The sequence below is a fragment of the Ambystoma mexicanum genome, chromosome 2q (genome assembly GCF_040938575.1).
Source record: "Ambystoma mexicanum isolate Mex_15411 chromosome 2q, UKY_AmexF1_1, whole genome shotgun sequence".
In the NCBI taxonomy this organism is placed as follows: domain Eukaryota; kingdom Metazoa; phylum Chordata; class Amphibia; order Caudata; family Ambystomatidae; genus Ambystoma; species Ambystoma mexicanum.
The window spans coordinates 205,229,030-205,253,429 of record NC_090924.1 but is presented as its reverse complement, the minus strand read 5'-3'; the positions used below and the strand labels follow the sequence as shown (position 1 = coordinate 205,253,429).

Genomic DNA, 24,400 nt, shown 5'->3' with positions numbered 1-24,400 from the left:
CTGTGGTGGGGACGGGTTTCTCGCCACCTCTTCTCCTTGATCTTTCTTGGCCTGCCATTATTTCTACCACTTTGATCTTCTTCATTTTCCCTTGCTTGTTCAACTTCTTGTCCCAGGACCCTCTCGCCATCATCTTTTTCGACGCAAACATTTCTTATTGCCCCAGGGTTGAATATAAACAAAAAATCTTACTTCCAATCCCCTATTTTCTGCACCGGTACCCTTATTTATGTTGATACTACTTCAGGTTCTTGTAACCTGACTAACCTTTCCCGCAATGTTCTTAACTCGTTGTTTATATCTTCTTGTGAACCCCCTGGGTACACCGACGCTATGGGCATATCAGCGCTTGTGACTGGGTTATATAGAAGTGCAAAAGCTCTTGACCCCCCCCCCCTTCCCTCCCTTAGTTGCTAATCCTGTTGACACTTTATAGACAGGTTTAGGCGTTACAGGGCATATCCCCTTACGTTGGATCTTTTTCATCTTCCTGATCTTCCATATCCTCGCATAATCGCCAGAGATCTCGAATCTCTTTTCTTTTTCTGTATGCTCTCCCCTTATATTTTGCGCCAGGAGCAGGATAACCCCCCCTCCCTTACTTTGGTTCCATTACCCATTGTTTGTGATATTTATCTATCCTGTCACAATACAGTGGCAGGACCCTATGCATGTGTATTATTGGAGTTTCTTCCCCCATAATGTTGCACGCGTCTCTAATGCTTCACTTGGACCTTACTACTAGGCTGCTGCTTGTTAAACAAAAATACAGATCAACCCACTTTTCCACCACCCACTTTTATTCTTTTCCACCATGGTTTCATCCACACACACCCCGACTCATCCACCTTCCTTTTTTTTACCACAAAAGACAGCAAGAGAAAATATACATATTGTCTAAAATCCAGGCCCATTCCTTATACCGAGCTACTAATTTTCCTTGTTTCCTTGTAATACCACCTTCCCAGCTTTTTTAATATGCTGAGGATCCCATTGCTTTTATCGTCATAAAAAAATAATGCGTGGTACTGCCTTCTCAACCTATTATGGCTGAGGATCCCTTACTTCCCAGTCTTTTATACGCTGAGGCTCCCTTTTTCCGTTATAAAAAGTAGAAAAACAGAAATACGCGACTATTTCAATATATAACCCACCTCCTATCCAATCTATACCTTAACGCATCACCTGAAGTCCTATCCAAACTATACAATAACACGTCGCCAAAGGTCCTATTCAATCTGTATTGACCTCGTACTTCATCCACACCAACATACTGTCATAGATACATGTCCCCTTGTTATCTCTTACAAGAGTATACTCACGTGTGTGTTCACTCGAGTTTTCTTCAGTTACAAAGTCCCATTACTGGCCTGTCTTTGTTTCTGGAGCCATGCCCGGCATTGGTGAGCAGAGAGGATTTCGATAAAAATGACTCTTGCTAAAACCGTTTCAGGAAACACATGTTTTGATTTACAGTACTGGTTGCTGTAGATGGGCGTGACGCCTTCTTGGTGACTGGTCTGTGCTTCGCAAAGTGCTGGGAACGACTGAGATAACATCAGGGCGACCACTGTAAGGGTGGCCCTGATTATAAGGGTGTCCCTTAATTACGCTCGCACTAGAGTAAATACACTCCCCTAGGGAAGTAAGGGCAAGAGTCTAGATTCAGTGTACTACAGCTCACCTCTTCCTCTTATGATAAGCCTCACTGCTCTGCTACCGTACCATGGTTCCATGAGTAGTACAGACTGATATGACGAGTTGGAGACCCAGATTTAATTTGGTTTGTTTTATGAAGTCTTGCCTCAAGTGAACTTTAGGAAAACTCCACCAACACACACCAAAAATAATGCAAACACAGTAACCGTGTAACTGCTGCCACCAGCTTGTCTTTAGGCCATATAAAAGTTACCAAACATCCCATATGTAAAAAACTAGGGTGATACAAAATTGTACATGTGCAGTTCTTGCCCTTCGCAGATATTGTATTAGATACTCCAAAGATTGTTCTACAATGCGTTCTGACATGTACTGAAAGAGATCTGTCAGATAAACTAAAATAAATGTGTTGAAAATGGCCATTATGTACTTCCAAACATGTATAAAGAAAGGGAATAAATTGTGGTTTGTTCAAAATGGGAAACTGCCAAACTGTTCAAAATAATATTTGGAATATATTACTAATGCGAGAAGGCCAAGAGGGATTGGAGGGTCGACTTTCCCCGTTATTGGCACAAATGAGAAATTAAAGCAAAATATTCCGCCCCCCCGGCCCCCTACCCTCCCTTTCCTCTTTTTGGCACCTTGACCCTCCCCATCGGGAGCGCAGGGTCATAGGTGCGAACTGCCATTGATATTGGAGGGGGATGGATGGGCGTGAGGCAAGCCCAAGTGGCTCGGAACTAGTTCAAGTGATGCATACATATGTTGATTGCAGGGACAGGGTCTTCAAAGGGGAGTCTGGAAACGCCAGGTTTGGGGAGGCCATGTGGACATTGGTCGCAGTGCAGAAGATTCCTTTGAGGTATACAGGGTTTTGGCACCTTAGCGTCTCCATCCGCCCAGCCAACTCGTGAGCACACAGTCATAAGTGTGAACTACCATTGATGCTGGAGGGGGATGGATGGGCATGAGTGGAGTGCAAAACACCACCAAACTTCTTTCATGAAATAGACCAAGCCTCCAACATCCGGCCACACACAGGCTGTCACTTGCCTGCAAAGGTTGCATCATACCCTGGGAAATGGCTTATCCTACACAGAAAATCCAGTCACTCCAGTGCCAGAAGGAGGTCAAAAGACAAGATGGTGAAAATACAGGTGTTATGATTGGTTTAAAGAATCCTGCCTGGTGGAAAGAGTTCAGGGGGACAACCTAGTTATAGTGAACAGGGGAACTCTGAGGGGTTAACCAAACCCAATCCTGCTAAGTGGTCAAGGCTTAGTCTCAGGGGAGGTTAGTGGTTTCAGGGGTCCACAATAAGTCCATACAGTGAAATACACATGGATTCTGCTGTGACAGATAATACAAAAATAGAAAAATGAATCAAGCAGGTAATCTCACATTTTTTTTTAAACCTGTTTACTAGCACCTTTTTGTTTGTAGAAATGCATAAAATTCACAAACACCTGAAAGGGAGGCAAATAATTATGCAGTAAGGAAAACCAGTTCACAAGAATGAAGACGCTAACTTTAGTAGAAGTTCAAGCCCAATATTGAATTGGGACCTTGTGCCCAAATGTTACCAAGTTCCTTCCTCCGAAGAGGGGACAAAGGCAGGAAGAGTTCTTGTGGTGGTGAAAAATCTTCCTATAAGACTTCAAGGATTTTACAGGTAAGATGCTTTTTCTATCTTTTAGAACTGCTTTTAAAACAAACGTTTAAAATACAAAGGAATGAAATGAACTCTTTTATTCTAATGTCTATTATAGGGGAGAATGGCATGGCTGTAAGTATTGCGATTACTCACCACCCTTACTCCGATTTTCACAAATGATTTTACTGGAAGATTCCAGGTTGGTCTGGGAGCTGAGCGCAACCCTTTCAGATGATGAAATGCAGCAGGCACTGATGTAGGCCAGTTAGGAAGATGTATCATTATTGTGCTTCAGCCCCTCTCCTAGTGAGATCCCCAGCACCTTTTGCTGAACTTCTGGACCTTTATCTTTCAATCCTGAATGAGGGGAGCCTTTTCCCACTCATTCATTCTTGTGGGCTCTGCCTTTTGAAACTATTTGTAATCTACCTGTACTATGGATTCTGCTCCATAGCTCTTAAAGGCATCTGTGTTTTACTACTGCAGCACAGTTGATTGGGATCTTTAGGATCCGCCTTTAAGATTATTTTTTCTATATCCTCAAGTAACTACAGTTAGTTTATTCACTCATAATGCGCACCAGACCCGAAGTTAACCGGGCGCAGCAGTACAGAATATGCGAGGCTTGGGGTTACAAGGTTACAGATTACGAGCAAAAACAAATATATACAGGCAATAGAGAGGTCAGAGACAAATTACATGAAAGACAAAATATACACAGTCCAGAAACAGATTACAGGCAAGACAAAATATATACAGGCCATAGAGGTAAGCTACAGGTTACCAGCAAGATAGACTGTAAGCGGGCACTAGGAGGTCACAACACTAGCCTAACTGGAAGATATATAGATGGGCAACGGATGGTGTGTGTATATATGTATATATGTGTGTATATATATACTATCACTAGGGGGTATCAGGAGTCTAGTAGGCACTAGTGAGCAGATAGTCGTCGGCAGACTTCAGTAGCTTGATATAGTTGGATCTGAATTTCAAAAAAGGCTGCTCCTCACGTAGAGGATGTGGCAATGAATTCCATAATTGGGTTGCTCGGACCTGGAAGCTGCTTACCCCGCCCTAGCCAGCCTGATTCTTGGTATGATAAGGCTATTGACATTGGTGGTTCTTGCCGGTCGGGTGGAGCTTCTCTTTAGGAATCTGTCCGTGAGATAGCTGGGTGCGGCATTATTCAGAGCTTTGTGGACAAGGATACCACTTTTAAATGGATTTTGTTTTGGGTAGACAGCCATTTGTTTTGGCGCCTAAACTTAGATATATGCGATCTTTTGGACACGCCAAGAGCTGCTCTTAAGGCATTGTTTTGAAGGATTTGGATTCTGTGGATGATAGATTTATTGGCTCCAATGTGAAGGGCATTGCAATAGTTGAGCCTGGACAGAATCAGGGCTCTGGCTAAGATAATACTTTTGGCATCCGAGAGAAAATGTTTACCTGCTCTAATGAGCTTACAAGTGTAAACTGTGGCAGATGCCATGGATGTCACCTGTTTATCGAAGGATAGGATGGAGTCCAGATGAAAGCCAAGTGTCTTCACTTCCTTGGACACCTTAATGATGTTGCCATCAATCTCAAAAGAGGTGTAATTTTGGCCTAGTTATTTTAAGATTAGATTGAGTACCCAGGATGATTAGCTCGGTTTTATCATTCAGGCATAGACCGTGGGTTGCCATCCATGCCTGGATGATGAGATGCACCCTATTTGCCAAGGCCAAATCCTTGTAATCCCCAGAAAGTGGGAGGAGAATCTGGGTATCATCTGCATAATTAGTGTAGTTGAAACCAAGAAGGTCCAGATCATCAAAAAGGGGCTTAGTAAATATGTTGTCTAAGGTGGGGGAGACACAGGAGCCCTGGGGAACTCCGCACAGAATGGGAATGGGATCGGCTGCCACCGAAGGGGAGAACACTCATAGTCCTGTGGCTAAGGAAAGACTCGATCCAGGTTATAGCTGCTTTGGAAAAAATGTGCAGCTGAGTCTAGATGGCTACAAAGGACCTTGTGGTCGACAAGGTTGAATGCAGCCGAAAGGTCCAGCAACAGGAGAAGGGCTGTTTTACCTGTGTCTCGTAGTTCATCTGTTTGTGCCTTTAAATTGATGAGGGCAGTCTCCGTACCATGTGGGGGCGGAATCCTGATTGACGTGCTCCTAAGGGCTTATGATTCAAGAATTTTTTTATTTGGTTGTACGCAATCTTCTCCAGGATTTTAAGCAGAAATGGGATTGTCGTGATGGGATGGTAATTTGTGGGTATAAGTGGGTCTAGTTCTTAAGGGTACTAAGTATCTCTCCCAAAACTCTGTAGTATGAGAGGTTGGCACACACCACCTTCAGTGGAGTGTCAAAGGGGTACTTTGTATCTCCCTTCTCTCTGCTCCTGTGACTTTTTAGTCCTAGACAATCTCCTAGTTATGGCTGGTGGCAATGAAGGTTTTCTGCCAACTATTGTGTATTTTTTATACCGCAGGCTATCTCCATAGCCTTGGTAGTGCACAATAGGGGCACCCAAGTACCAACTTGAGGCCTCCCTACTATTTTCACCATTATTTATATATTTTCATTTCTAGGTGCTACACACCCTTGAGCCCCAGAACGCAAAACAGAGTAGGAGGGACAGATCGAGAAAGGAAGGGTTAGACCAAATTAAAGGGTTTTCACTAAGTAAAGATGATCAGAGAAGATCCTGTATTCATTGGGAGTGAGTTCCATTTCCTGGATGCCTGAATTTAAAAACTTCTACTGCCAAACTTCTCCAAACTGTAGCGTGGTTGGTTCAATGAGAAAGTATCATTGGATCGTAATGACCTGAGTTGGTTGGCGGATTTCCTGTCCAGGAGATATTTGGGGAAAGGCTGCTCTCTGTATGCATTTGTATGTCAAATATAAGATCTTGTGTCTAATACTGTTTTACAGGCAGCCAGTGTAGAGTATTCCTGAATGAGGAGATGTGTTCGCGTTTAGTAAGTCCACACATAGCCCTAATGGTGCCATTTTGAGAGATCTGCAAGCGCTGTAGGTTGGTCTCAGAAGTGCCGGCAAACAGTCTGTTGCAGTAGCCGTGGTGGGAATTAACTAGTGCTGTTGCCAACAGTGATCTCTTTTCGATGGAAAGATGGGGGCGAGTGTGATGGATGAGTTTGGTCACATTACCACATGAGGAGCGAACCTGTGAGACATGTTGCTTCATAGAGAGCTTGTGATCCAGGTCAATATCCAGTGTTTTTATGGAATTACTGACTGGGATTTGAATTCCAGAGATAACCAAATGGTCCTAGAGGTCATCAAGTTTGTTTATGCGTTGGCTGGAAGCTATGATCAGAAGCTAGCTTTTTTCACGATTTAGCGTGAGGGAGTTCTGTGCCATCCATGACTGAATCTCCTGATAAACTTTGTTCAGGATTTCAGAGTCTTGTGCATGTATCCCAGTGAGTTTAAAAAGTATCTGGGTGTCCTCTTTAGTGTAATTGACACCCAGTCTGTCCAGCAGGTCAAGGAGGGGCCTAGTGTAGGTATTGAAAAGAATTGGAGATGAGCATGAGCCCTGGGGAATTTCACAAGTGGACGGAATTGACCATGCCTGGGCGTTCTCTACCACTACTGTAGATGTTCTTGAACCCAAAAAAGATTTGTTCCAATGCCAAGCCCCATCTGAGCATTTGGCAATGTTTTAAGTCTCTCTTGCAGTAGGTCGTGATCAATAAGATCAAAGGCAGCAGAGAGGTCCAATAACGTCAGAAGGGCTGAATGACCTTGCTCTACAATCCCTGCAATGTTGGATTTGAGATCCAATAAGACTGTCTCAGTTCCATGCTTGCCTCTGAAGCCTGATTGATGGATATTCAATGTTCTTTTCCTCGAATGTATTCATTTGTAGGTATGCTGCTCGGTCTAGGCGACATTAGTAATAGGTCTGTAGCTCTTGGCATTGGTCGGATCGAGTGTCGTTTTCTTTAGGAGGAGGGTAATCCAGACATCCTTCAATGATACTGGCACATACCCGTCCATGAAGGACATGTTGACCATTCTGGTGATCCAAGGAACTAGGACCTCTAAGGAACCCTTTACAATGTCATTAGGGCAGACATCTCTAAGACAGGAAGTGGATTTGAGTTTTTCCACTATATTTAGAATTTCCTGTTCTGAACAGCTTTGAAATGCAAATCTAGGGGTGGTTATGTCTTTATTACATTCAGGAGTGGTGTTCACAGGGACTTGGGTAGTTTTGGAAGCTTGACTAGTTTATTGTTTAGCAATGGCCATTCTGTGACCAGAGGTTTGGGATGAGAATTCATTCTGAATGGATTGACACCATGCTGAGTCCTTTATCATAGGGGGGAAAGGGGAAGTATAATTCTTAAATTTTTTTGAGAATTTTGAATAATTTGTTGGAATTTGACTTGGCACCACTGATTCGGGCATTAAAGTTTTCTGATTTGGCCTTAATGCTTTTCTTGAAGGCGTGAGCTGCTTCCTTATATTTGGCTAATGAAGGTGGACAGGGATTCTTTCTCCACTAATGTTCACATGCTCTTTTTGTCTTCCTAGCTTTAATAACATTGTCATTGAACCATGATTTCTTTGACTTGAGCTTTGGCTTGTTTTTTCGGGTGCAATAGATCTTAGGTGACTTTGATAGCTGAGAGAGGTGTGTCACTAGGTCAGTAATTTTCTCAAATTGTTCGGTATTGTTTAGTTTACTGGCTAATGGAGTGTAAAAGTTGAGATGAGACATTTTTGAAATTTCGACATTTCCTTATCCTAAGGTTAGTATTGAGTTTGTGTGGGGCTGCTTGTAGTGCTATACCAATATTAATCAGGTGTCCGGTCCTGAAGGTTCTTGTCCGTGGAATCTGCTGAACCCCACAGTCTCCCGGAAAAGTGTGGTCAACAACTGAATTCAGAACCAGCTGAAATCCCTACTTCTCCAAGGGAAAGGGAGGAAGTGGAGAAGATAAAAAAAGAACAGATTCAGGTCTTCTGTAAATGGCACCAATCTGGAGGAAGTGAGCAAACAAGAAAATAGATTACAAACATTCTACTTTTCCTACCTCCCTTCAAATCCCAAGACTACGTTATACCTGTTATCCCTCAGCAAGCAGCAGAGAGGGTTTTAAAGTAGTTCATTCACTTTAGCTGAATCCTAAATGAAACTGAAATGTCATTTACTTCCAAGAGTCTTTCTTATAAAGTCTTTTTTGCACCTTTTACACTTGACAAACTGAACTAGTAACTTGGCTTCTGAAGTAACAGATAATGACCCCATCTGTCTGTCAAAACAATCTTAAACTTTCTTCCAAATTGAACTTAAAGGAATATGAATTAACCAATGCTAAGTGAGAGTACGTTTACTTACTTTTGTAGTTCACTTAACACTGAAACGCTAACTATGCACTTTTTTTGTTGTCGTCAGAACACTGCCATAGAGGACTCATTTTAATTTATTGTAAGGGAAAAACACTGTTAGTGTCCTCTGCGCATGCGTGTTAATAAATAACTGCTTTGTGAATTCTATAAAAGAGGTAAACACTTCCCTTTGTCCTTCGCGCATGCACGCTAACTTGAAACTGCTGCATAGTCTTGCTTGAAATGAGAAACACTTTCTTCTAATCCTCGCAAGTGCACGCTAAATTGAAACTGCTCTGGGGTTCACTTTCTTGGGAAACCCTTTCTTTTGACTTCGCGTTCTATCATTGTCACAAAGCCTAAGTCACACGGAAACGCAAGGTGAAACGTAGCAATTTCGTTCTCGCACATGCACCCTGATGACACAACTATTTTCATTTACGGAGCATTCAGGTGCTTATCAGTCTTTTTCCAAGGATCAGAACGTCGGTCAACGGCTAACACTGCTAAGATCTCTCAAACACACGCTGAAGGTTCCTGTGATAAGCGCGTGTACAACACTTCACTTGCTTCACTACTCAAGCTTACATTAAACAGTTCTCTTGAACATAACTTACATTTTTTGAAGGCCTATGAAGCTTCTCAACTAAATACCTAAACTATATATATATATATATTAGTCACAGAAATTCCATATCCTTTCTTCAGGAAGAGCTTCCTTGCTGAAGTCTTAACAAACGCTGCACTCTCACCAACTTAAAAAGCTTGTCTTGTCCCATGCAGGATCCAGTCAAGAATCTTCTTTCTTTGATTCCTTAACCTGTTACTTGTCACTAGGCCCTAACACATGGGTGCTTTCGTTGAACAGGATCTTCCTGATCTTCTAGGACGACGAAAGGCAGTTTAGAATGCCAGCTGTCATCAAGAGTCAATTTAGACCAATCAGTATCCAGCCCCATCATCTCCATGATGGATTGGTAAACTCTCCTTCTGAAAGATGAACAGTTGAGGCCCAAACCATCTTGTGCCTACTTTTCCCAAAACAATTAAAGCATAATATAGCTTTGACCTGCAGCGAGGGCCGTACCGGGCGTTATGGGCCCTGAAGACCTAGTTATGGACGATCATAAAGCCCGGTACGGCCCAAGCTGCAGGTTTATAAAGTTATTAGAACACCTTCAGTGTTTAAAGTACAATAAATAAGAAATGTTGAAAGTAGAAAAAAAAGGAAAATGATACTTATCTTTTTATGTATGCAAATATAGGGTGGTACTAATTACAAATTACTTGCATGTCATTTAAAAATCTAAACTGTGTAATACAGCTTTTTTACCCATATTTACTATGTTACTGTACCTTTTATTACTAACTGAGGCATTTGCATTTCTCCAGTGCCTAAAGATGCAGCTGATGACTTCTGTTCTTGAGCAGCTCTGCAGATCTCACTGTTCCTGGGCCTCAGTCGTGGGGACAAAGAGGGAGGACCTCGGGGGACTCCTGCACTGTCAAAACTGGCGACTGGCAAACTTTACTTTCAGTGGCTTTCGAGTTTCAGCTCCTTGCGGTACAGCAAATGGCAATAAGCGCGATTCCTGGCTGTTAAGGTGGACTCTCCTTTCTTCTGAGGTCCCACACTCTTGCTGAGCGGGGTGTGGGGGGGCGTCAGGCTTGGTCAGTCCTGCTTCGTGGGAGTCCGGAGGATCTTCCACAAGCTTTAGGCCAGCTTAAAAGTAACGCACGCAATCTGGTGTCCCTCTCCCTGGCTCTACGGTTTCCTGCAGCAACTCCGAGGAAATTCAACCAGCTCCGAGATGGGTGTCCGGGTGGCTTACTTTGGAGTTGATTGGTCCCACCAACTCAAAGGGAGAAGTCGTCCTTGCAGGGGCTTCTCTGTCGATGCAAACATGGCAGGTAGTCACTGCAGCAGGGCTTCACCGGGCAAACCAACGGTCCAGGAGCTGCAGCAGTTGCCCTCTTCAAGCTCTTCTTTGGTTCCTTCGTCCAGTGGTCGACACTGCCTTCCAAGCCAAGAGACTCCTTTTTATTCAGTTCTCTCCCAGTCATTCCAGCCCAGCTGTCGCTCACCCAGCAGGGTGTCTGTCCTGCCGGACAGTAAACCAGCCAATCACCGCAGAGTGCATTTGGGTCTCCTAGGAGACTAAGCACAGGGAGTTTCGGCCACCTCCCTCACTTACTGCCCACCCCTGACACTCTGGCGCCAGAGGCAGGTTTCTCTCAGAAACCCCACCAAAGGCAAATGAACAAAGAGCCAAACCTGGTTTGGTGCGCAGAGAAACTCTCTAGAAGGACCTTTCCACAAAAACATGGCAAAAGAAAGACCGGGGACCATTTTGTCAAAGGTAGCTCTATGCCATTTTGAAAAAGATGACTCCCGCGGTAAAGATTACCTTGTCCGCGAACGGTTGTGGTAAATGCAAACCCTGGTAGTTCAAAACGAAACCACTGCCACCAGCCATTCAAATGAGGAAAGGGTAACATAAAAATGTTACATGAGCATCTAGACACAGGGGTACTAAGTAACCCCTCCAGCACTCTATGGTAAGATAGTGTGTGCTGGGTCAGGCAATTTACAATGGTAAGTAAAGTCATTTTCACTTTACTTCTCTGGGAAACAGTAGTTGATCCCAGAGAAACGTATTTAAACCTTGGGGAAATCTGACAGACTTCCCTGTGTCACTACAGTGAAGGTGCTGTGTGACACAATGTAAAAGATGATTCCTATGGAGATGGTTAGACTCCATAACCAAAAGAAACAAACACAGAAAACACATAGAATTGAAAAGTTCAAAGTCCCAAAGTTTGGCAAAAGAGCTGGCGGGCTCTAAGGTGGGAGGAATTGGCACATTTTTGAGAATTCACCCTAACACCTTCCAAGCAATCTTCTGCAGCCCAACTTGTCTTATACCGTGGCTGTTTCAGTGCAGCCATATAATGCTGGTTGGAACGCTGGGATGAAGCGTTCTGAGGGGCAAAGTGAATGTTTCAAATCCCCACATTTCATACCAATGTGGGATGAAGTTGTGCCGGTGCGCATACGGTACTGGTGGGATATTGGAAACTGAAAACGGAAGGAAGTTTGCTTCCTTGATAGGGCGGGCCACGCCAGGCATGCTCCAAAGGCAACACGGCACACAGAACTTTAACTGTTTCCGTTCAGTGTGCCGTGTTGAACTGCTGCCGCCTCGTATGTAAGCTTTGCTTACATTTTTCCAGGCTGTAATCAATCTGCAGGCTATACCAGTTCGTATAACCCGCAGATTGACCAATCACGGCTGTCAAACACCCTCTACGGTGTTCTAATAAGTTATATTCTATAAATCGAAACAAAGGCTAAACTAATTACAGTCCCAACCCTGACATCGGGGAATGGTCTGAACATGGACAGGGTGCAATGTCGACGACTTACATTCAAGATTGTTTGTCATTATCCAATCTAAGGTGTGACCGCCTTGGTGGGTTGGGTTATTTATAATTTGGGTGAAGCCACTAGTTCTTATGGAGGTTAATGAGTTCACTTTGTCAGATGAGTCTTCTGCCCATAAGTTGAAGTCGGACAAAAAACGATCACAAAAGACTTTGGTTTTGTGATGTTGTTCAGTAAGGTGATGCGCTGTTCGCCAAAAAGGGGAAGGTTCTGGGGAGGTTTGTAGAGTGCGTGTATCGACAGTGAGATGTTTCGGGTTGATCTTCATTTTCACCAAAAGGTTTTCACATCCCTTCAAGTTGGGTTGATTTTATAAACTGGCAGTCAAAGGAATCTTTAGTGATAAGTGCGTGGCTGACTCCCCTGCGGATAATCAGCTACAGTACAATGAGCTCTGCCTAAAAACTGCCGAACATTTAAAAATGAATACACGAGTCACAGGTGGATAAAGACTTTGTAGAAGACTTCCTTGGATACATAGTCTGCGGCACAGTTCATACCCCTCCTTCAGTCCATTCAGAGGCACATTCAACCTTTTCTACTCACCCCAACCTCACGAGGGCAGTTAACCCCCCGTATCGAGAATGTTCAGCCCAGCCCCCTCCGACCCCCTTGTACATCGGCTAAAGTCCGACTCTCTTGTCGTTGCCACCACAAGAAAGAGGGCATGCTTGCCCTTAGCCTCTGCTGAGGCCTCTCCTTATAAGGAAAGTAAAGAGATGTATACACTGGGAAGGTAAGTAGCTTCCTTGGCTACATACCAAGCAAGAATCGCAAATAACACCACTCTCTTGGCTAGTTACAACTGCCATGAGTGGGACAAAATGCTACAAGTTGAAACCGTCCCAGAGCCTTTGAAATCACAGCTCTTGAACAGTGGCTGAGGGTAAGCAGGTGGCCAATCCTCAAATTACCTGGACAAAGCAGATGCCGGATAACCGCAGAGGGTACTCTTATTATTCCTGGCTAAAACAATCCGGCTTTGAACTGGAAACGCAAGCCACCCTACTCAATGTGCCAATTGATCCAAATGCCTGATTTGGAAAGCCGGTCGAGGGGCGCACTTAAAAGTGCTAAAGAGTACAACAACCTTCAGTCCCTGTGATAACTAAAAAGCACTTTGTTCAAAGAGGCGCGTTCAACACACGCCTATTCCGAGGACAGAATTCTCAATCTCTAGCTATAGTCTGGGTGGACAATCATCCTCTTGGGGTTCCTCGCAGCGGCAACATTTTTTAAGGGGCCACAGAAGGGCTAGGAATAGAGGCAGAGCCTATTCAACCAGAGGCTCCAGCCCCCAAATAATGACGACCCGCTCCAGGTCCCCTCTAATGCTTCTCCAGTGGCATGTCACATTTCTTAATTTACCCATGCATGGGAGGGGTCACCTTAGACAAGTGCGTACTATCCACTGTGTTAGGGGGGCTATTGTAAAGAACTTATACAGAGGCCCTCCAACCACCTGCCAAGACAGAGGCAAACAACACAGGAAGTACAACACATTCTGCTAGAAGAGGTCATAGCACTGCTAGAAAAGGATGCTATAGAAATCCTCCCGGCAAACCAGGTAAACCAGGGTATCTATTCAACATACTTCCTTGTGCCAAAGAAAGACCTTACAATGCGCCCTGTCCTAGACCTGCATCCTGCAAACTTAGTTCAAGCTAAAAAGGTTTTGCATGGCAACGCTACATGAAGTAATCCCACTGCTAAAGGTAGGACTTCATGGCAACATTGGATATGAAAGATGCATACTTTCATATTTCACTTTTCCCAGCACACAGCAAAATCCTGTGCTTCAAAATAGCAAATCAACACTACCAGTTCAAGGGGCTCCCCTTTGGCATAGCCTCAGCTCCCAGGATATTCACCAAGATGACTATTTGATAACCGGGGAATCCTCTCAAATTTGCAAGCAAAATACCCAGAGAACAATCAACTTTCTGGTCCAATTGGGGTTCTCAATCAACGAAAAAAAAATCATGCCTTGTGCCAAACCAAGCGGTTCCTAGGAGCGATCATAAACACAAGAGGGGCTAGTCTTCCCCTCAAACAAAGGAGTTCAAAACATGCTGCTACTGATACCTCATTATCTTGCCGGTCACCAAATAACTGTACACAAGGCAATGCGCCTGCATAAGATGACTTCATGCATTTATCTAGTTACGCACGCGCGGCTGCGCATGCGGCCATTGCATGAGTATGTAGTGAAACAATGGTCTCAGACAAGCGGTCAGTGCGTCAATCTAGTGGTTGTTTAGCAAACCCTAGTACAAGCGCTATGCTGGTGGTCCAAGGAAAATCTGTTCAAGGGAAGACCCTTTCACAATCCACCAGTTCAAGCGATGCTTGCAACAGTGCTATGGGATGGGGAGCCCATTACCTTCACCATGCAGCGCATGGCCTGTGGACATAGATCACAGCCGAAAACCACATCAACCTTTTGGAGCTACTAGCTGTACTCCAAGCCCTACAAGATTTTCAGCTGCATCTAGCTGGTCTGATAGTGCAAGTCCTCACAGATGGCACCACTGCCATGTTTTACATAAACAAGCAGGGAGGTACACATTCTCCCAAGTCTGTCCAGGCTAGCCCTAAAAGTTTGGATGTGAGCACTCCAGCGTAACAAGTTTCTGGTCCCTCGCTGTGTTCCAGGGGAACTCAGTGCCCTAGCACATGCTCTGAGCAGGAACTCTCTACCCAAGGAGCAAGAGTGGCAACTCAGCAGAGAAATTCTAGACCGTCTTCTCCCTGTGGGGTTGTCCTTCTTTAAACTTGTTTGCCACAAACCTAAACACCCAATGCACAGACTTTGCATCCAGGTTTCCCCAGCCGTGGTCAAAGGGAACGCCCTGTGGATGAGCTGGTCAGGCAAATTTGCTTACGCCCCACCAAACCCAGAGGCACCACTCCTCAGCAGGATGGTGCACAAGATGCACCTGGAAAAAGTCACACTAATCCCGATGGCCCCTGTGTGGGCAAGCCAACCATGGTTTCCACATTTGCTCAAACTGGCAATGTGCGAACCCATCAAATTCCGGTGCCCCTACAACATGCTATTCCAGCACGGGAAGGACAACACTCCACCCACATCCTCGGTCTATGGACTTGGCAGCCTGGCTCCTGAATTCAGTTTGGACACTTAAAATGACCACAAAGGTCCATGGATATCTTCAAGGAGGTGGACAAACCCAACATCAGGCACTGCTACTTCAAGTGGAAAAGATTTGTGATATGGTGCCAATCAAAAACTTTAAATCCAATTGAATATACCCTATCAAACCTGCTTCACTACATGCTCTACTTGGCCTAGTATTTAACTCCATCAAGGTTCACCTAGCGTCTCTGTCCGTATATACCACTTTAAAAAACAAGTTGTCTTGGTGGAAAGTTCCTGTTAAGGCTTTCATGGAGGGAGTAAAGAGACTTTACCCTCCCATTTCCAGACTGCCACCTGGTTGGGATCTTAATGGACTGCCACCTGGTTGGGATCTTAATGTTGTACTCTCAAAGCTCATGGGTCCACCCTTTGAGTGTATGCACATATCCGGTATGAAACACCTAACCAACAAGACAGCTTTCCTAGTAGTCATCACCCTAATAAGACTGGTTAGTGAGCTACAAGCATTGTCAGTGCAAGACCCTGTCTTTGTTAGCCACAAGGACAAGGTGGTACTTGGAACACACCCTAGGTTTTCACCTAAATTCAATCTAAGTTCCATATTAACCAGTCCATTGACCTACCCACTTTTTTCAAAATCCATCCAACTCTGCTGAGAGAAACCTCCATACACTGGATGTAAGGAGGGCAGTTTTGTACTATGTAAACAAAACCACTAAGAAAAAGAGATCAACTGTTTGTCGCCATAGCACTTGGCAGGGTGATAAAATTTCAAAGAACACCATCTCCAAATGGATAGTTAAATGTATACAGCTCTGCTATTCTCTATCAAAGAAAAAAAGAGCTCACTCTACCAGAGGCACAGGAGATACCTTGGCATTTATTGCAAACGCCCCTCTAGATGATGTTTGCAAAGTAGCTACTTGAAGTTCCATACATACCTTTACTCAGCATTACTGCTTTGAAACACGTTCTAAAGCAGATTCACAGGTGGGACAAGCCGTGCTAAGACATCTATTTGCCACTGTATCTTCTCACAACCCACCTTCTCCAGATACTGCTCGCTAATCAATCCAGAACATGTGATCTAATCAGATCCACAAACTTTGGAAGGGATACATTACTCACTGTAATCGTATTTCTGATGCTTGTATCTGCTTCATGTTACCTCATGTCAGAAATAAAACAATCTGAGGGACCTCCACGCGTCAAGGACCGCGGGTGCAGCAGACGTCAGTAGGGATAGTATTACTGACACGCCCAGTCGGCGTCCCTTTTCGAGTCTCAAATAATGTAATGTTCTGCGACTTCCACTAGATGTCGACCTATGAATAGCATGTGAATCCAAATGGATACAAGCATCAGAAATACAATTACGGTCAGTAGTGTATCCGATATACAGATATATAGAGATATATTCGATGCTGTTAATGGATAACGTGGAACCCTGTTTTGATGATTTCAATGCACTGTTTGAAATTTTAGTTTTTTTGTATGCACTTTTGTTTTGCCGAAATAAAACTTGTTGGACTGAATTGAAGATATCCAGCTTCCATATAAAAGTGATATTTAGGAGAACAGACATATGGTTTTACCTGGATATGTCGCCGGCATTTATTGGTTATATGGAGTCTTAGTTGAAATAAGTTGGATGCAATTTTGGTAGTTGCCTTAAGTGTATATGTGGGGCAAAGAAGGTTGGCCCTCTATTGAAATAAATTGCCATAAATACCAAATTTAGGTGATTAAAAATGACCCCTAAAAGTGTCGACGGAAACATAGAACCCATTTATTGATTTACGTGATTTGCCAGTGAATTTTTAGATGCATGGATAGTCCTACTTTATTTCCATTATGTTTTTGCTGCGCATCAGTGTCTTTTGGTGATGGGGATGTAGGTATGGTGGGAAGGAGTGGGGGAGAGGGTGTAGTGATACAACTGGCAGGGGTGTAGCTGAAACTAAAGGACCCGGTCTCTTGACTGCAATTGTTTTGATGCTTGTCGCAAGTCTTTGATTAAACAAAATAATGTACTGTAGTCTAGGCTCATTGGTTCTTATGAATGAAAGAATAGGACGAAAAACAGTTTTTCCTAAACTCTACCACTTTTTAAATAGTGGTATAAAAATGTAACCCAATTTAGCATTTTTGTCTTGAGTTTTTGTTTTTGTTTTGCTAAACGCATTTTACATTTATCCATGTTTGCTTTAAATTTAACAGGAAAGACATCTGGCTAGAAAGATTGTTCTACAGCTGCCAGAGGCTCGATAAGCGTGATCAATCATCTATCCCTCGCAACCTGCTTAAGACTGAGACCGTTCTTTGGCAATGGGCTGTGTGGGAAGCTGCTCAATTCACTGTCCTTGCCAAATTAAGGACACCTCTTGGCAGGGCTCAGGACACTTTCCAGACAATCGAAGGTGAATACATTTTTTTAATTGTTTTTTTATTCGTTAAATATTTGGAAGTAAACTTGAAAATGCTGAACGGCTTGGTGACCTATCCAAATGTACACCACTCCTATTCAGAAATGAAGTACCCAAGTCATGGGGCCATTGTTGGGTAGTTTTACGAAAGTCCACCTTTGGTAGGACTGTAGAAGACTCATTCTTAGGAGAAAAGGTCTCTGTTGTGAGGGGTGTGTGAGAAACCTGAAGGTCTCACCCGCTAGTCCCCGGGGGATCTGTCATCCAGGTGGCCAGGACACGGCCATCGCTTTTGGATCCAGTTCCTGCGGGTGGACCAGTGTGGGAGGATAACCTGGACAGTGGGTCTTCGTGGAGTGAGAGTGGACACCGGATGGCGAGACACGGTATCCCCTTCCCTGTAACACCCCCCGACACAAACACTTTCTCACAGACAACTCACTGTGAGGGAAAACAGCTTCATACCTGACATGTCCCACTACAATGGTCAGGCAATTAGTGATCATTACACACACACCTGACTGCCATTACACTTCTCCACACGGATAAAAGGCAGAGCACACTCTGAGCGAGGCAAAGCACACAAGGAAGCAGCAGTTCCAAGATGGCAGTTTATTACAAGGCAGAAGATGGCAAGACAAAAGAGGATTCCAAGGAGGGAAGTACCCTTGACCTTTTCATCGAATGACTGCATCTTTCATGAGCCTTCGAGAAAAGGAAACGTAAGACCTGGAATTAATGCTGAAGAAACCAGCATTGTGTGTTGGAGGTACCCGGGGCTCTCCCGCGTTGATAGTCAAGGACGGGAGAGGCGTTTGCTGCTGCGGTATTGTCCTTGGCTTTTACAACAAAGCAGCACCAGTTAAGTCGGCACAGACGGTGAGTTTGGGAGACCGATACCCGACTGGTCTGTGTGGAAACCAAGTTTGCAAGCGGCAACATTGTATAAAGAAGATTATTAAGACAGCAGGTGAGTGAATGAACTTTGAAGCTAAGAACCGATAATGTAGACAGTGGTCCGGCATCACGTGGGTGCTCATTCAAACGTCTTTGTTAGGTATCCACCTTAATGGTGCGAATGTTAAAAGAAAGACTTTTGTGAAATCGAAGTGGTCCTGCAACGGGTCAAGCCAATCACTGTACACATTAGAAAGTCTTCGATACTTGATATAAAGTTGTCATTGGTCCGATGTTGAAGGGATCTGAGCCCGGCAGAGGGAGATCCCGGGTGAGCCGTGAGTCACCCAAAAAAGAACCCACGAACATTGTGCGATAAATTGAAAGACCGGCTCTAGCCCGGCAGAGGGAAGCCTGTGCAGAACTCAATGCCAATAGGGTCTGAGCCCAGCTGAGTGGGATCTGGGGTGGATAGTGACTCACCCGATGTGAATACTTGTGAAGATTTCGAGGGGGAAAATAACTTGTTTGTTTGGTTGCATCAGGACCTTTGAGTGAAGAGACTTTGAGAAGCAAGGAGACGTATGCTGCGAAAGCCCTGATGCCGATGACTGAACTGTCACCTCGTGCTAAAGAGGTTAAGAATTGGTGCAGTCCAAATGGTGAGGACTACACAAGACATCTGCTTGGTATTGGGTAACCCACCTTTTAATATATGCCTGTACTACACAAGTTGGTAGTGTGACTGAGCAGCCAGGCTTATTTTAAGAGGGTAATAAAATTGAAATCAGTAAGTACACGCAGCCAAGTAACACACTTAACATTATATATACATATTTATTTAATATATACACAGTTTAAATAGGCATTCTTTAAAAGACTTTATCTACTAGTAACATTATATCAAAGTTTGGATTCAGTTTGTAAAAGACAATAAAAGTTGGTCAATACTTTTCTTATGCTAACACATGTTCCAGCACACAGTGACTTCAGTAAAGATCTGCATTGCACTTATTTTCAGTTACCATTCCGTTATTGAGTTGTTTAAGGAAGGAAAATTTCAAATAAGACTTGGAGCCTACTTTCAGTTTGTAAAATGGTTACAATCCCCTAAAGTGAGGCAGGTAAACTTTTATCCCAGCAATAATAGTATCTACAATTATTTTAAGCTATGAGCGAACAAGTACAGCCAAAGTCAGTAGGTTCAGAGGAGTGCCTTTAGGGAGTCAATGGACAAAGTCAATAGTTCTGATGCACTTCTTCGATAAAGTGTTGACAAAGTTAGTAACTTCAGAAGAAATTACAGTAACTCAAGTGCGCTTCTTAGTAGAGAGCGCAAGCTGTTAGGCCAGTTGAGAACTCCAAAAAGTACTTTGCAAGACAGGAAGCACAACTTATGGATAAATGGTGAAAACTCCAAACCCCACAGTAACTGATTCGAAGAACATTTTTCGAGCTGTATTCCTCCTCGCTACAGCTTGGCAGACGCTTGTTCCTTGACCTTGGTTGAGGTAACGAAAGGGAGGACGTCTGGCAGGCTCCTGCGGCAATACTCCGGAGAGGGACTCCTCGGCACCTCGGCAATCAATTACATTTGTTTCAGCTGCACTTCAGTGTTTTGGCGCCTTTCGTTCGGCGACAAATTAAGAACGAAAACTCTGGTTGGAAGAAGCTTGCTCTCTGTCCAGGACTCTGGTGAGGGATCTCTGGATCAGGATTTCCTGCTTCTGTAGTGTCCTCTGGATGCCCACGAAGATCTGGATGGATTCATACTTCGCAATACGATGCACTCGTCAATGGTCACAGGACCCCTGGCATTTGGCTTCTGCAGCTCTGGTAAGGCACAGCAAGTCGGGGGGATGTACCAAATGGAAGCTTGTCTTGAGGCGTACGGGTCTGCCTAGTCAATATGAAAACAGGGTCAGCAGTTACAGGGCTTCACCGGCACTTCGCGCTCCAGGAGAGTGCTGCTGGCGTCTCGTCACGTTGTCTTTGGATGTTCCTCACCAGGACAGGACAGACGGCCGGCCAATCCGGACTGGTTTCACTCAGGCAAGCATTGAGACAAAGGACAAGGAAGTTTCGGTACCCTCCTTCACTTCCTGCCTTTCCAGACACACTGGAGCCTGGACGAGCCTCAGGGCTGAAGCCCGCCAAAGACAAAACACACAAAGTACTCCAACCTGCTTCAACTAACACATTAAAAGCCCATAAGAAACTAACAAACAGAAAATGGCGTAAAAAGATGACTGGGGCCATTTTGCGAAAAATTACACCCATGGGTGCTGTACTGCCGCTAAGGGTTCAGCCTGTGGAAAGGATGCACACTGGTCGTAAAATTACACAACACTGGCACCAGCCATTTAAAGTAGGTTAGTGTTACATGAGAAGTGGGATAAGGAATTACTAGGTAACCCCCGAGCACTCCACATAGTGTGGTGTCTGCTGGGTCCACAAAGAGAAAGGTAAATAAGACGGGGATCATCTTACTACTCTTGGGAATGGTAGTTCACCCCAAGAAAATGTATTTAAACATTTAGCACTATACACAAAGCCGATGCCTATGGATTTTGAGAGACTCCATAAAGCAGATAAACGCAACTCCCAGTCAGGAAAGATTCACAAGTGTTTAGTTGGGGCCTCTAATGTTGAAGGGAATTGACACCGATGACCATTCTCCCTAACACTTGTTGGGCTGAACACTGCAATGTCATCCAAGTATGCCATGCAGAAGTCCTCCATCACATTCAGAACATGATTCACCATCCTTTGGAATGTAGCAGGTGCATTCTTAAGTCCAAAGGGCATGGCTCCCTAAATTGGTATAAGCCTCCTGGGGTGGAATATGTAGTATTCTCCTTGGCATGGTCTGTCAGTGCTATTTGCCAATAGCCTAAGATCAAGTCAAACGTACTGAGTAACTTGGCAGATCCGTTTGTCCACTAGTTCATCTGTCCTTGGTAAAGGATGGGCATCAGTCTTGGTGACTGCGTTCAGAGGCCTGTAGTCCACGCAGAATCTCAGTTCTTTGGTTCCTGCCTTTGGCATGAGTACAACTGGACTAGCCCAGGGGCTGGTAGATGGCTCAATAACCCCAAAGTCAAGCATCTTATTGACCTCGTCCTTTGTGTTCTGACATGATAGGACATCCTGTAGCCCCTGCTTTTGACAGGAAGACTGTCACCAGTGAGGATATCCTGCTGGCCCCAAGGGGGGTCAAGCCTGGTGTCAGTGAAAACAGGGAGGCAAACAGACTTGACAGAGATTTGCACTCCTCCTGTTGCTGCAGTGTCAGATCTCAAGAGTTTAACTCGCTCAATGGTTTCATCTGAAGGTTGTCCCCTGAGGAGATTAGGGAGGGACTCACTCCTCTTCCGCCTCTTGAGCAGAGGCTAAAAGCAAAGCTCCTAGTTCTGGCCTGGTGACATAGGCCTTCAAATGATTAGTGATGGACCCTAGGGGCCACCTTGTGGTTGCCCAGGTCCACTAAATAATGTACCTCTCCAGGTTTGCCTACAAACTTGAAGGGTTACAATCCATTTGTCCTGCAAGGTCCTCTGCCTTGTAGGACCCATAACCAATACTAACAGGTCTAGAGTAAATTCTACCATGTTTGCCTTCTGGTCATGCCAATGCTTGACCAGAGCCTGACCAGCTTTCAGGTTTTCGGTTGCTTCATCCATTATTCATCCCGAGAGGATAGCTCGGTGGCAACATGCTCTCCTTGGAAACAAGACGGCATGAAGCAACACTTGTTCGATCCCCGGGTCCATGCTTAGAAACCTCTGGGTATTAAGCGCGTTATAAATACGCAACTGAGACCTATTCCGGTAACAGTGCCTCGATGTCCCCGGGCAGGCTGGGTGCTTTAAAAATGCAAAATAAATAAATTGGGGCCATCCTCCTCCTGAGGCCTGGCACATAGTCAATGACACGGACTGGCTGCAGGGAAGGAGCACTCTCCAACCCTTTAATCAGGGCCAAGGGGCCTCTGACGGGATGACCTTAGAGGAGCTCAAATGGGCTGAAACCCGCTCCGGCTTGAGGCACCTCTCTGTGAGCAAATAAAAGGCATGGCAGTAGGTCCCACTGTCTTCGAAGGGGTTTTTCTAAGGCACCTTTCATGCTCTTCATAGTTCTGTTAAACCTCTTCACCAACCCATTGGTTTGGAGATGGTAGGCTTTTGTGAACTTGTAGGTCACTCCACAGTTTTTCTACATGGTCTGCGTGTAGTGGGACATAACATTTGACACCCTGTCTGAGATAACCTCCTTAGGAACCCCACCCTGGTAAAATAGAAAATACCCAGGAGGGCCTTAGCTACTGCCTGGGCAATTAAAGTTCTCATATGTATGGCCTCAGGGTATCTGGTAGCATGGTCTACGACAACCAATATAAATCAGTCCTATGAGGTGGAGGGTCTAGGGGACCAACAATGTCGATTTCCCACCCTCTCAAAAGGGACTCCCACCACTGGTAGTGGCACGAAAGGTGCCACATTCTTGGAACCACTTTTGCCACAGGTGTGGCAGCTCCTACAGTTTGTCAACATCTGCACCCATCTTGTGCCAGTAAAGGTACAGATAAAGCCTCTCTTTGGTCTTCTTGGAGCCCAAGTGACCAGCCAGAGGACTCGTGCGCTAGTTGTAGGAACTTTGGCCTAACCTCCTGATGTACTACCCATTGCTTGAAGTCTCCTAGGGTAGACTCTGTAGGCTCACTGTAGAGGAGTCCATCCTCCCAGTAGAGTCTATGCTTCCCTGGCTTTTGCCCTTCCAGCTGGGAAGTGGTCCGTTGTCTCAGACCTTCTAGAGAGGGACACTTTGTCCTCTGCTGAAGACTGCCCTAGAGGGTCCACCTTCTGCAAGTAAAGTTTGCAGCTCAGGTTGGTCTCTAGGACCCAGATCTCCTATGCAGGGAACGCTCTCCTCCAATTTTCTCACTAGTCACTGGATTTCAGGAGTTGGTTGATCCTCCCACTCGGCCTCAGCTGGGGAGAGGGGGGGGGTCACAGGTGTGACCTTGGACTGTCTTCTCAGGGAAGTCCTGGTTTTCAGTGCAGGTTTGGGTTTGAGACCTTTTTTTCTTTCCAGAGACTCTGGATTTCTCCTTTGAGCCTTTCTTCTTAGAAGTGGAAAGTTGGCCTGTCTGCTGGTTTGAGATGCTGGATTGTTCCCTGATCTCAAACTGAGTCTGTTTAGGTTTCCTCTCTGGCCAATCGTGCCAGCTCCTGTTTCTTTTTGCTGAGAGGCCTGGGGGCACTAGACACTACTTCAAGAGCTTTTAAGTCATTACCCAAAAGGACTCTACCTAGTACATCAGTTTGTACACTGACAGGGATTCTTAGTCATATTGCACTGGGTGAGGTCTGGCAAAATGGGAACCATTTGGATAGGGCTTCCAGCAAGTTTAGTGGGTCTTTTTGGGTGCCTTGGCTACATCTTCAGTTTTGAAGAAACTCATCAACCACTGTAATGCTGGCCCCAGTGTCTCTAATCGCAGGAGTCTCTGACCATCTACAAGTCCACTGTCCTCAAAATCTTGTGTTGTCTGGTATGCTATTATAGACATTGATAACCTGTTGTTCCCAAGACCACTAAACACTAGCTTGAACTCCAATGGGTTCTTCAGCCAGTAAGTGAAAGTGTGCACTAGCCATTGGTGCTTTAGCTGCTGGGGTGAAGGCTAGGGAGGCATTGTACCCCTGAAGGTGTACCCTTGCATCTAGGCACCCTTTTCACATGGTCAGTAGACCCACATACAAAACATTTACCAAATGCTTTCTGGAATGTGGGTTACTGATGTCCTTCCTCGGGATGGGCTCCAGAGGG

General features: G+C 44.8%; 1 protein-coding gene across 1 annotated transcript in view; it reads left to right on the top strand.

Annotated features, from left to right (window-relative positions):
* SMG1 (SMG1 nonsense mediated mRNA decay associated PI3K related kinase) overlaps window positions 1-24,400 on the top strand; it is a 2,768,248-nt gene that overhangs the window by 343,094 nt on the left and 2,400,754 nt on the right. Inside the window, exon 20 of the mRNA XM_069647131.1 lies at window positions 17,466-17,665. Within this exon, the coding sequence (XP_069503232.1) occupies window positions 17,466-17,665 (200 nt within the window). The remainder of the gene's footprint in view (window positions 1-17,465; window positions 17,666-24,400) is intronic.